The 12908-nt window shown below is 50.1% G+C and overlaps 1 protein-coding gene across 1 annotated transcript in view; it reads left to right on the forward strand.

Annotated features, from left to right (window-relative positions):
- Positions 1-460: 460 nt before the first annotated feature.
- Positions 461-12908, forward strand: part of LAMA5 (laminin subunit alpha 5) — a 97614-nt gene continuing 85166 nt past the window's right edge. The window contains exons 1-2 of the mRNA XM_074843364.1: positions 461-814; positions 6891-7043. Of these exons, the coding sequence (XP_074699465.1) occupies positions 530-814; positions 6891-7043 (438 nt within the window). The 5' untranslated portion in view covers positions 461-529. The remainder of the gene's footprint in view (positions 815-6890; positions 7044-12908) is intronic.

Raw genomic sequence — 12908 nt, forward strand, 5'->3', positions numbered from 1 at the left:
AATTTCCACTGTCCAAATGTAATGAGACCCAACAGCACACCCCGGGGAGAGTAAACTGGATTTTGTGGAGCCTTTTACTGTTTTGTTAATTAGTAATCGAGTTTTTTCCTGGAGACAAACCGATCTATCAGTTAATGGAGTTTAACGTACTAAAATACCAGCGAGCGCGACCAAGGCAGCGCAGCCGCGCAGATACAATAGGCGCATTGTTTCCCTGAGGATCCTATCCCCCCTTTATTGGGGGGGGAATCACTTCACCCCATTTGGCCTCTCCTCCCGCAAGGCCGCGGCTGCCCGTGGGACTGTGTGTGTGTGTGGAGGGGGTGTTCAGAGGACCCCGGCGCTGAGCGAAAGGGTTAAGGGCGGCGGGGCCGCGCAGGGGCGGGCGGCCCCTCCCCGCCGCCGGGGCTGAAGTAGCGCGGCCGCGGCGGCGCGGCGCGCAGTGCCGGGACGGGACGGGACTGGACTGGGGGAGGCCGGTGCCGCTGCCCGCCGCCCCCCCTCGCCGCTCGGGCAGTGCTCGGTGAAGATGGCGAGGGCGGCGGAGCGGGGCGGTGCGCGGCCGGTGCTGGTGGTTTTGGTGGTGCTGGCGCTGCCCGCCGCCGCCCGCCCGCCCGCCTCCTTCCCCAGCGATGTGAACGGGCACAGCCTCCACCCGCCCTACTTCAACCTGGCCGAGGGCACCCGCATCTCCGCTACCGCCACCTGCGGCGAGGAGGCGGCGGGCGCCGGCAGCCGCCGCGCCGTGGAGGATCTCTACTGCAAACTGGTCGGGGGACCGGTGGCGGGGGGGGACCCCAACCAGACCATCCAGGTACGGCCGGGGCGGGGGGGGGGGGCACACCCGGGCAGCTTGCAGAGCCTCGCTAGGGTGGTAAAGCCGCCTCCCGGCCGGGGGGGAGGAAGGGGAGGGTGTGCGCAAAAGGGTCCGATCCCCCCTTTGTGCTCCCCCGGCCGTCGCTCCCTCGTCCCAGCCCTGTTTTTCAGCCGCCGGTGCGAGCAGGGGCAGAGCTCGGTCTCACCGGGGGCAGGGAGGGCTGGGAGGGGCAGCAAAGAGTGGGGCAGCTCGGAGATGGACGAGCGAGCGGGGTTCAGGGCCCCACGGCCCCCACTGCCGCTGGTGTTTTCCCACACGTCCCCCCGACTCGCCCGGCCCCTACAGCCGGACCTTGTGCTGAGCTGGTCCACCGGCTGGCTGGTGGGTTAGTGGGGGGGTTCTCTGGCAGGGAGCGAAGGGGTGGGCCTCAGGGCATCCTCCCCTGCCCAGGCCTGTACACTAGAGCCAGGAGCTGCCCCCGAAGCCCCCTGGAGCAGTGAGGTGATGAGACACACGTGCTCTTTCTCTCCCAGCCTTGCCAGAAGTTGCACATGTGCAACGCGGCTTGCTGAGTTGCTTTGGCGTTATTTTTAAAGTTATTCGTTCTTTATGTTGACAAAACCCTGGGCAAACCAGCTCCTGAATTCCTCTGCCAGTCAGAGAATCAACGTAGGATAAATGTGATAACATTTGCCTTTATGGATCTTAACTGTGCCATTCCCTCTGTGTTCAGTGGCGCACTAGGATGAGCAAAGGAGAAAGTTAAGAGGGTGAATTTTACAAGCCAGTGTCAGGTGACTTATCTCAGGGGTCCCATTTTAACTGGACCAGAGGGAGCTTGCAGCAAGGAATGTAGATGCTAAAAACTGCTGTGGGGTTTAACAGCTATGGCGCTCTTGAAACGAGGAAAGAACGGTTGTAAACAGGCTTGTAAAACATGAGTTGTAGTTGCAGGAACTCCAGACCCGCTGCTCCCCCCCCACCACCTCAGGGCAGCCCAAGCTGGGAAGAGCAGCTCTGATTTGAAATGCTTTGCAGCCTGAAGCTTGTCCCAGAGCCACCAGTTGCTGCTCGCCACTGTTTTCTGCTTGTTGCTTACGAGGTTGACAGTGCCAGTTCACCTGTTGCAGTGGAGCAGTGGGGTTGTCCGTGCTGTATATAAGAAAGGAAGAGCAAGAAAAAACTGTCAGTGTTTCGGTTTGAGCCTTGCTTGGCTTTTGGTCGGGGTGGCTTTGTTATGAGATGATCTCTGAAGCATTTTTCTCATTCTGGCCACATTCTCCCAAGTTAGTGCTGTACTGGGAATTTTCTGGCTATTGTGTGGTTATGACATGGAATTTTTCTCTGTATGTAGTAGAAATTGTTAAAGATGTTACTGGATGGCAAAAAGCTGATACATCCTCCTATGAGTGTTGCCACCTTTTAAAGTGATCTATTTCAGTTTGCTGTACGGTAAAATAACATAACTTGAAGAAACTTTGCTTTAAGTAGGAGACTTATAGGGACCTCAGTGTGGTAATTGTACCTACAGTGAGGCAAAGGTAGTAAAGAAGTAACTGCTACTGTGTGCACTTGCAAACAAATGTGAATGATCTGGCAAGCAAAACTGGGAGGATAAGGCTGCTTGGAAAAGCTGGCAAATGCTTTTATCACTCCACATCTGTCCACCTGTGCTCCAGCCACACCGCTAGCTTAGCATTACACGCTGCACTAACGATGCTGGTGACAAAAATAAACCCTTCAGGCTGGACCAGCTCTGGGGGCAGTTGTAACTCATCCTTCAAGTGCAGCCCTTTCCTGGCACCGCAGGGTGTGCACATTCTCTCAGCTTCCCCCGCTGCTGAACAGGGTTCCTTCTCTGCGGCTTTCTGCAGTGACCCCCTCCTGTCCCCTCTGCAGCTCTGGCACAGGGTCGCTTTGATCTGAGCACCACTTCCCAGGCCCGTGGTCTTCGGTCAGTCTGAAAGCTTTAGAAAAATCCTTTTGTAGTGGCTCCTTTCCGTGACCACAGGCAGCACCTAAAAGGGAGGGGAAGAAACAGGGGGCATCAGAGCAGAGGTCAGAGTTCCCAATTCATCCCCTTTAGGGGTTTCAGCACCACCCGGTGACTAAAGCAATGAGGGAGGTGGGAGGGAAGTGTTCAATTTGAGCAGACTGAAACAACAATAATGAACTCCACATGCACATCCTCGCTGCTGGCGTGTCCCACCAGCCACAGTTCCCTTCCCTTCTCTGTTCACCTGCTCCGTGCTGCTTGTGCACAGTGCAGCTGTGATGTAAAGGGGGTTTTGGTCAGGAATTCTGGAAAAACACCTCTTGGGACTCCAAGAGATTTCCATGTGCTGTGATGGTAAAGGGACATTTGCTTGATGAAAGACCAAGCTAAACATTAATACAATCATCTAGTCAATGAGTTCAGTCCGTTCTCTGCTGGTTTTCATTTGACATTGTAGAAGACTTTCAGGAAAGGGAGTTCATTGACTTTAAAACGTGACAGTCTTAAAATGTCGATAATCGTTAAGCTTTCTGCAGTAATGCTGCCCTAAAGACACTTGCAGTGGTTTTGGCACAGCTTGTGGGAAGGCTGTAAACCTTTTCAAGGAGTTTCCTTTGCTTTATTCAGGGCTTTTTGGCAGAAGACAGCATTTCTAACTGTGGGGGGCTTTTCAGTCCGCAATAATGTGATGCGCAGTGATGCTGAGGTGTGCTGAAAGGGACTTGTCATGGAGGTTTGCTTCCCTTGTCCCACTCGCTAACCAGCATGGGCAATCCTACCTTAACGATAGTGTTTGAAGATGAGGCAAAAGAGAGGGATTATAGGTTTATTTTTCTGTTCAAGCTTTACTGAAGATGCTTGTAGCTATCTGTCTTCCAAGAGATAGCTCTGCAAAGGCATAGCCAATGTGCTCATGTTCCCCATCCCACCCAGCTGCCTGGGGGCTGTTCAGAGACCTGCCAAAGCCGACAGGGATTGTACGCTGCTCAGAGAGACAGAGTTGTAGATGATTGTTTCAGGAGATTAGCAGTATAACAATAAGGGAAGTTACTAGCATTAATTGAAGCAATTATAGACCTTAGAATTTACAAACATGCAACAAACCTCATTGATTTCAAATCAGTGCTGCTTGTGCTTTCAGCGGAAGCCTGTCTGCACCCAAACCCCACTGCTGCAAAAAACTTGTTTGCACGTTGATTTGCAGCATTGATCTACACTTGCCTGAGCAGTGCTGGGGCTAACCGGAGGTCTTGTCCTCTCACTCTTCCAGGTGTTGGTAACAGATGAAGTCTAGAGCTGCTTCACACCTGAATCTCTCCTAATTAAGTGGCTTTCTCTTCTGATACCCTGCAGTAGTCGGTGACCATTTGGCCTGGTACTTTACCCAGTGCCTCATCTCTTGTGTGTGATGCTGTGCGGCACAGGGGAGCTGGCTCAGCCCAGGGTGACAGTTGGTGCTGTACCTCTCTGTATGTGTCTTTTTGTGTTTACATACACGATAGCACTGGACTTCAGTGGCTCAGCTGCAGCCGAAAACATATTTTTTAGAACAAGTTGCTGTTGCCTGGTGAGATAGCACCTGCTTAATTCTCTGTGAGCAGTTACTTGATCTGCAAGGACAGCCCCAGTAACAGTTTGTAAGCATGCACTTTCTTTGTCTGAAATACTACTTTTTGCCCTCCATTTCCTGCCCTTTCTACCTCATCCCCAGCAGCCCAGGCTGCCCCATGCTCCCTGTGGTTTTCCGATAAATTAGGTAAGGTTGGGTCATGGCAGGGCCAGATAAACTGGGACAAAGCCATCTGCTTTCCCCCAGGCCAGCAGTGCCAGCGGGGTGCCAGGCTAGCCTTTATGCTCAGGGCAAAGTTCCCACTGACTTGAGCTGGGAACAGGATCAGGCCTCGAAGGTCTCTGGAAGCTGCCCTCCATTCAAACCTCCTCCTTATCTCTCTCCCTTTGCAGTTTGCTCTGATAGTGGCAGTTTCATGTTCTCTAAGCTGCCTTGCAACTTCTCACATTGCTGAAGTTCTTTCTTTGGTGTACCTTAGTGATGTCCACGCCTCTCCTGCTCTGGCAACCTGCTGTCTCTGCTAAGCCTGCAGCTCACAATTGCTTTGTAATTAAAATCCTCTGCTGATGTCAGAACTTCTCTCTTCCCTGTAGAGACCTGACGCACTGTGCAGGAGCCTGAGTTGCTCTAAAATACAAATAGCTGGAAATTATTCTCTTTGGGTTTAGGTCTGGCTCTAATGAAACAACTAATGAGCAGGTGCATCAGAGGGGCTAAGCCACTTTTAATGGCAAACTTAGTTCAGCTGTTGATGTGTTACCAGCCCAGTGGCAACTAATGCAGGCTGCACAGCAGTGGGGAGGGATAACAGCAGTATTACAAATGGGGAGCAGCTGATCCTAACTTTTAGTCCTCTCTTACTAAACTTGAAATGACTTTCACCCATCAGTGTGAACTTAGGGTTCAAAACGGCTTTCACATCTGTGGCAAGAATTTAAAGTATGAAAAGACTTTATTTTTCTGTTATTTATCCTCATTTTGTAACCTTGCCTCGCTTCTCCCCCCACCTTGGTGTTGTGTATTGCATGGCAGAAATTTCCACACAACCTGTTGCACCGGTTCCCATTAAAGGTTTGAGCTGAAGAGTTGGGTCAGTTTTATCTGGTCTGCTCTCCCCCCTCGCTCGATGCGTGTTGAAACGAGCCTTGTCCTGACCTCTCTGTACGGTGGGAGCTCCCTGCGTGAGCGTCGGGGTTACCTGGATGGCTTCAGCCGCCCTTTTCTTTGGCCTTGTGCTTGCCCATCTGCTATTTTCATATCTCTAGAGGAGTTAATTAAAAGGTGTTCTTATTCAGAACAATTTGTGTTGCATAATTGCCTGCAAATAACATAGCACATGGCTGTGGGGAAGAATGCTGTGAAATCTGTTTCCTTTGCACTGAAATTCCTCCAGAGTTTGGGGCATCTGGAAAATCACACGCTCTGCAGTGGCTCTGTCTTGTCTCAGCCCTTGTAGGGCTGCAGATGCAGTAAGCAGGAAGGAGATTGCCTGTCTTGAGATCATGTACCTGATACAATATTAAAGCTGGCTGCAGCTTTCTTGCCTGGGGATAACTGCGCCTTTAAAAGGAAAAGTGCCTGTAACAGAATTCCCTTCTAGGCTGTTTGTAGCAGCAATTCAAGTGACAGAACAGTGGCTTCACAAAACAAATAACTTTCAAATTTTCAGGTCTATTTGCAGATTTCCTTAAGAGTGGGTCAGATTCATTTGTGCATTAAATGGGAAAGAAAGAATTGCCCCTAACAGCTCAGGTCTTTGTCTGATCCTGCTTAGGAGGTGCTGTTAGAGTTGCAGAGCTGTTTTCTCTGGCAGCGTGTCCATGGAGCTGACAAAGCCACTTGCACCACAAAAGCGAGGCAGAAAAGTGCTTGCAGCTAGGTCCCTGGCCGGGTGACAGCAGGGGCTGTCCGTTTCTGGCCTTGCATTGCAGCATCGCCAGCAAGAGGAACTTGGCTGCTAGACTATTAAGCTTGAAAATGTAGCTGAAAGGACTATACTTGTGAAATGAATAGGTTGACAAGAAACAGATTGCAGGGAGCTGGGCAGAACTGCCAGTCTGGGTCCATAGGAATGACTGAATGGTCTGGGTCAGGATCTCTGGGTGTCAACAGGGGGGTGAGTGGCAGCCTCAGCAGAGGAACTGGTGGCCCTGGAGCCTGAGATACTGCTCTCCATTGCCGTGTGGCTTCACCCTCTACATACTCTTCTGCATCTGGCAACCTGTTCTTTGTGCCTGGGTCCCTTTCCTCATGCTCAGTGCGTATCTGAAATACAGAAGAGATGCTTCTTAGAGCAGCCCGAATTTTACACTTGGTGGTTGTTGTGGGGTTTTTGAGCTTTTTCTTGTTCTTTTTTCTGTCCATGCTCTGAATTGGTGCAAACAAAAATATATTAATTTGCATTAGCAGGTTTACACCCTATGTTTTCTGAATTGCTGTGATACCTGTCTGCTTTGTGCCACATTTTTCTGGCTACAGTTAAATGTTATTTTTGCGCTTTCCAACAGGGCCAGTACTGTGACATCTGCTCCTCTGCAAACAGCAACAAGGCTCACCCCATAACAAATGCCATTGATGGGACAGAGCGCTGGTGGCAGAGCCCCCCTCTTTCCCGGGGGCTGGAGTTCAACCAGGTCAACGTCACTTTGGACCTTGGACAGGTAACCTGAGTCCTCCTTGGTTATGTTGTAGGACATGCTCCTCTCCTACTAAAATCCTTTGGTGGTCCTTGCTGGATGGGTGGGACAAAACCCACTCATTTAATGACAGGGCAGGAGGCTCTGCTTAAAATATGAAAGAGAAAACCTCTTGTCTGTCTGTTTGTAGTATTAACTGCAGTCTGTGCTATTTGCTGTTCCTATTTAGGTTCTCCCTAAAAGTTGAGTTGCTCATGGAAAGCTACTGCACTAAGGGGGTACCTGGCTCCCAAAGGGGGTTGGTTAGCAAGGCTTCACCCCAGCACAGAAAAATACAGCCCTGAGGAATTTGAGGTTGGGCTGTATAACTTGAGCTGTTACGTTTAAAACTCTTTTAAAAAAAGCAAGTCCGTGCTGAAGATCTTCCTATAAAAGACAAAGAATGACAATGGATGTTTGGTCTCTAATACTGGCAAGTCAAAGGGAATTAACATTGTAATAGCATGGCTGCCAGCCCCCACCGCCTCCTTTGCTGCTCCTATTCATCTGCAAAACTATCACTCTGGAAATGGGTTATTCTCTCAGACTTTCCTCAGCTTAGAGGAAAGCAGCAGAAAAGATGTCCTGGCTGAAGCCGCAGAGGCAGGAAGGTACTACAAGCCAGAGACCTGAAGGGCTGCGGGATGTGGCTCTGCTCTGGCTGTTGGATGGGGGAACTCCTCAGTGCTAGGCCCAGGGCAGGGGGTTCATGAGACGCCCCTTCGGCTACAGTCTGTTAGCCCTTGTAATTCAGGATTTGGGGCATTTGCTCTGTAGTCTATGACAGTTTAGCAGTTAACTACTGAAGTGCCTCTGTGGGGATAGGCTTTCACCTCCTCTGCTCCGCTTCCCCAAGCTCCGCTACCAGCCCTGCAAGCACCAGAGGCCAAGTTTGGGTCCTCCTTAGCAGGAAGGTCTGTGGGATGGGGCAGTTGTGGGCTGCGGGCAGCTCACCTCTTGCATAGAAAACCTGTCTGCTGTGATTGCTCGGGCAGCCTTTTGGGGACTGGGTGCACTGCCCCTTTATTTGGGAGTTTGCATGGATTGCAGTGATTTCAAGCCTTGTTGGGCACTGAAGCTTTGCTCTGACCTTGCAGGTGGCTTTTTCATCCTCTCTGGTGGAGTAAAGGCTCATTTGTCACTGCTGTTTGTAAGGTGTCTGGCTCCAAATTTACAGCTACAGATACCTGGGATGGGAATGTACTGGTGACGATACCCTTCTGTTAGATGCCTCAAACACACACTTTAGTCACCAGGCTTGTCTCTGATCTGCTCCCTACCCTGCTGCAGCACTCACTTGGAGCCTTTCAAATACTGTCCACAAATTTGTTCTCTCCCATGAGCGCCAGCTATCTAAAGCTGTGCTATACACAGCACCAGCAAAATATCTCCTCTAACGCCTGGGGCACATCATGCATCGCATAATAGCTGTGTGGGCAAAGCCTCCCGGGGCCGCACACAGTGTGCTGATCCCGTTAGCCGACGTAGGTGGCATCTGCTGTGTCTCCGTGAAACTTCCCAGCTGGCAGGGGTGTGCTGGGTGGGTGGATGGCTTGCACTCCCTCCTCCAACCAAGGGCCAACCTGCAAGGCAGCTTTCTGACCTTTGAAAGGGATTTTCAAAGACCAACTTTCCTTGAGAGCTTCTCCTCCTCTTTGGCATTCTCTGTGGCAGCTTTCTGGCTTCAGGCCAGAGCTACCCCAGCTGTGCTGTGTGCTTGCAAGCTGCTGCAGTTTGGATCACCTGGGGATTCGCAGCCTTCAGAGCTGCAGTGCTGTGAGCCAGAGCCTGGAATAATGTGGTGAGGCTGCAGTACTGCTAAAACTCAGCTGATGTAAGTTTACCTTCTCCCTCCTGCCCTCCTCTCCCAAACCTCCGTATTTGCTTTCGGTACCCTGGGCAGTGGGATTGCACCATCGTTTCTGCAGGGTTGGTAGCAGAACTTGCACACGTGGTGCTGGTTGTAGTTGCTTCACCTGGTCAGGGGTTTCTCTGGGCTCACGGATCCTCTGCTTCTCTGCCACCTTAGCAAAGCAAGCTGTTGCCCAGCTGGTCTCAACAGGAGCACAAACCTTAAGCTTCAGCCCATTTTTAGTGGTTTCCTCTTTATGCATGCCCTTATTGTAAGTAATTGCTATAGTAATCTGTTTATGCTCCGGGTGAGAGTCAGTTCTTTGCTTTTCCCTCCTTTGTTTTGGTAGGTCGGGCAATAGGAACAAGATGAAATGTTACAGAATCGCTAATTTCCTCCTTTTGAAGTTGAGGCTGGTTGAAGGGATGGCAGATAAAAAGATGAATTCTTGAGACCCAGTGGGGTCTGCAGGGGCGGTGCTGGATCAGGCGGTCATACCTGGCAGCCAGGCTTTGCAAATTCCTCAGATACCTGTGAAACAGCACAGGTAACACCCTCAAAGGCATGTCTGAGAGCAGGGCCTTTTTTGGCTGGCAAACAGGGCCTCTCCTTGCTCTGTGTAACCCTCTAGGGAGCTCTTGGACCAATTAAGATTTAATTTAAAGGACTGGTGGCCACTAAAAGCTGTTGTCCCTTTGGGGGATCATGAGTGCCTGGAGCGCCGGTGCTGATGGCGTGGTGCTTTGGCAGGGCACCGCAGGGGCTGGCACAGGAGGTTGTGGTGTCAGCCCCCTCCCTTCACTGCTGTGCTTCCCTGCTGGCTTTGTCCCTCTCAAACCTAACTGCTTAATTACCACCAGGAATCAGGTTTCTCCAGCATCTGGCAAGGCTGTGGCAACTGGGAGAGGGGCAGTTAATTAAGCAGCCTGTTGGTCTTTGCTTTTGCTGGCTGGGAGCTTTTTCTCCTCACAGGGATGTTAAAATCCTATGGGAAGGAGAGAGGGAAGGAATATCGTTCACAGCCAGCAAATAAGTTAAAGAACGGCTCAGACTGGCCACCCAGCTGGTGTGAGTATATTAAACACTTGCATCACGTCATCTTAGTGCCAGCAGTGGCCTAATCTTAACGGCTTCATTGGCAAGGCAGATCAGAGCTCCCACCACAGCATGGGAAGAGATCATGTCTGATTATCTGCTGGGGGGTCGGATCTGAATTGCTCCTGCTGGTGCTGGGTCTGTTCCTGCCTCCTTTGGGAAGGATAGATTTTCTTTTCAGAATTGGTGAGGGTAAAAGCTGGGAGGGGATGAAATGTTGCTGAGGGTTCCCATGTCAGACAGAGGTCTGGGAGTCAGAAATGGCATATGACTTCAAGGAGGGAAGTTAAGTGGACTTTTAGGAGCTGCTGGGAGGGGAGTGTGAAGAGGGAATGTTTTTCTGTTCTTGCTTTTAACCATAACCTTGTACTTAAAGCTTTAGTATGTTTAGGATGAATGGCTGGGCCACTGCATCAGTTTGCTGCAAAATACATCACGGCACCATGATGAAGGTTTTGTAGGGTGGAAGAATTGAAGGGTGCTCTTTGCTGGGAGATCAGCATTGTGTGTTGTGGTATTGCTGGACAATCTGGACTTGTCCCCAAGACTGGCCACCCTGCCTGGCTTGCAGGGCAAAGGCCCGCATTGTGACGGAGGCTTTAGAGCCTTGTCCCATTGCGGCTCAGCTCCGGGCTCCTTCCTCTCCTGCCCGGAGCCTCCAGACCAGCTGGAAATGGGAAAGTGCCTCTGCCACAGCGGGGCTGTGTAGGGAGCAGAGGGACAGGAGATCATGACTCACTGCCACCACGGACACTGTCCCCTGGGATCCTGCTGTGATTAAGTGCCACAGTGGGTGGAGGGGAGGAAAGGGTGTGATGGAAGTTTGTTGGTGTTTTTTTTTTTTTTTTCCCCTCCCAAGAAGGTCGTTTGAGTCAGAGCTGACAAAAATCAGGAGGTTTAAAGAAACATGAATGACTGGCTTCCTGCCAGGGCCTGACATCTTCCTTGCATGAAGGTGAACCCAGGCCAGCCCTTCCCAGCGATGTTTATGGATAGTTGGTGCTTTATGATAAACTTGTGGAGAGGAATGCTTGCAGTCATGCAAGAGCAGGAGCTTCATGCCAGTGCTTGCTTGAGGTTAATTACTGCAGTGAGAAGGTGGCTGGATAGCATCCCCCTTCTCCCCCCACCTCCATCCCCAGAATCTGCTGGTCCCAGTGACACTAGAGAACAGCAGAATTTCAAACTGAAGCTTTGCAAGTAGTTTTAATTTACACCCCAAAGGTATTTAATTTGGCAGTGCCGCAGAGGGCACGCAGCCTCCCCTACACACTAGTCACCAGCAGAAACCTCTATGTCCATTCACCTCTGCCAATGAGGAGAGAAGAGAAACCTCCTCCTTTGGAGAGCTCCAGGCTGTTACTGCTTAAAATGCAGATCCCTTTAGGGTTAAAAAGAAGAAAAAAAAAAAAAAGTTGCATTCATTGGTAACTCATGAAGATAGAAAGGAAATGAAAAGGATTGTGAGCTGAGCTCCTGGCCCAGTCTTGAAGGTATGTTTTGTAGTCACTGTAGGATGTGTCTAGGCAAGGGAGTAGATCGATAGCTTACCAGGTGCCTTGAGAAGTACCTCTTGAATTTTCTACTAATTAAAGTGGGATCTGCCAAAGTTACCATTTTTTCTGGCCTCTGTTGAACAGATTTACTTATGCTTGCCAAGCTCTTCTAGCTCCAAAGTAAAGGTGTTCATTGGCACAATACACACTGGATGCTTCAGCCCTCGGCCAACAGGCTGCTATTCTTTCAGTGTGAAACTTCTCTCAAAAGGAGGTGGGTGTTCTTCCTGTGGTGGATTTCCAGGGCATAAACCTACTTCCTTTCCCTCTTGCACTGCAATCGTGGCCCCTTGGGATGGGCTTTGCACAACGGTTAGACGTGCAGGATGGTTGTAGGTCCTGTGAATGTGGCTGAATGCCTGACTTGCATGAACAAGTCAATGCTCTTTGTGCAAACTTATTTGTTGTTAATGAATATTACGTTCCTACTCATCCTTGGTAGATCTGGGCTGGGTTCTGGAGGTGAAAATGCCACTTGGCCTAATGCTAAAGAAAGAGCACTGAACCAGAGCATAGTACCTTGTCTGCTCCGAAATCTTCTTTCACCTCAGTTTCTAGCCTCCCATTTATTTTCATTTAATTGAAATATTAATGGCAGCTGCTGGTGGAGATCTTCAGGAGCCCTCTTTGAAAAGCAGCTGGAAGAAAAGCCTTGCAAGCTGATGGGCTGAGTCTTACCTCCCTGTCCCTGGCAAAAGCCTTCAGCACACAGATAAATCTGTTTATTCCCTGGCTTAATTAATTGAAAAATCCTTCTTGATGAGTAAACTCATGAAATCTCAAGAGAAAGCTCATGTTTGTTCTTGAATGGAGCTGTTGTCCTAGTGGTTGCTTTCCCTAGGCTTGGGGTGGGATGGGGGTGATGGTCATTCAAGAAGAATTTTCAGCTAAAAACTAGATAAATTTCTCTCTTCTTTCACCTTGTTTGTTTAGCACCTTTGTTTCAGTTGCTGTGAGGGCTCTTTCAACCTCTGGGTGATGTAGCTGCTGCCCACATTTCCCTTTGAGGCATCCTTGTTCATTCTTGCTTTACATAGGGGAGAAACTTGAAACGAGTCTCTTCCTTTCCTCCCCTTGGTGGGGATGTCTTTTGCATCATTTTCCCCAGCACACATCGCTGGGAAATACACAGCTTCCCCTTCTCTTGCAACCACAGGCTGCCTTATCTGCCTGGCATCTGCTTTTCATGAAGCATTGCAAGAATGGGTGAAGATTTAAGATATTTTTTTTTTTGTACATAGTTTTTACTTCTCTTAATTTCCCTTACTGTAAGGACTCTTGGTTTTCACTGTGCTGGGGCACCACTGTGGGAAAGGGGTAGGAGGACTTTGTGTCATTTATTGTGAG

The sequence above is a fragment of the Strix aluco genome, chromosome 17, assembly GCF_031877795.1.
Source record: "Strix aluco isolate bStrAlu1 chromosome 17, bStrAlu1.hap1, whole genome shotgun sequence".
NCBI classification, from domain to species: Eukaryota; Metazoa; Chordata; class Aves; order Strigiformes; family Strigidae; genus Strix; species Strix aluco.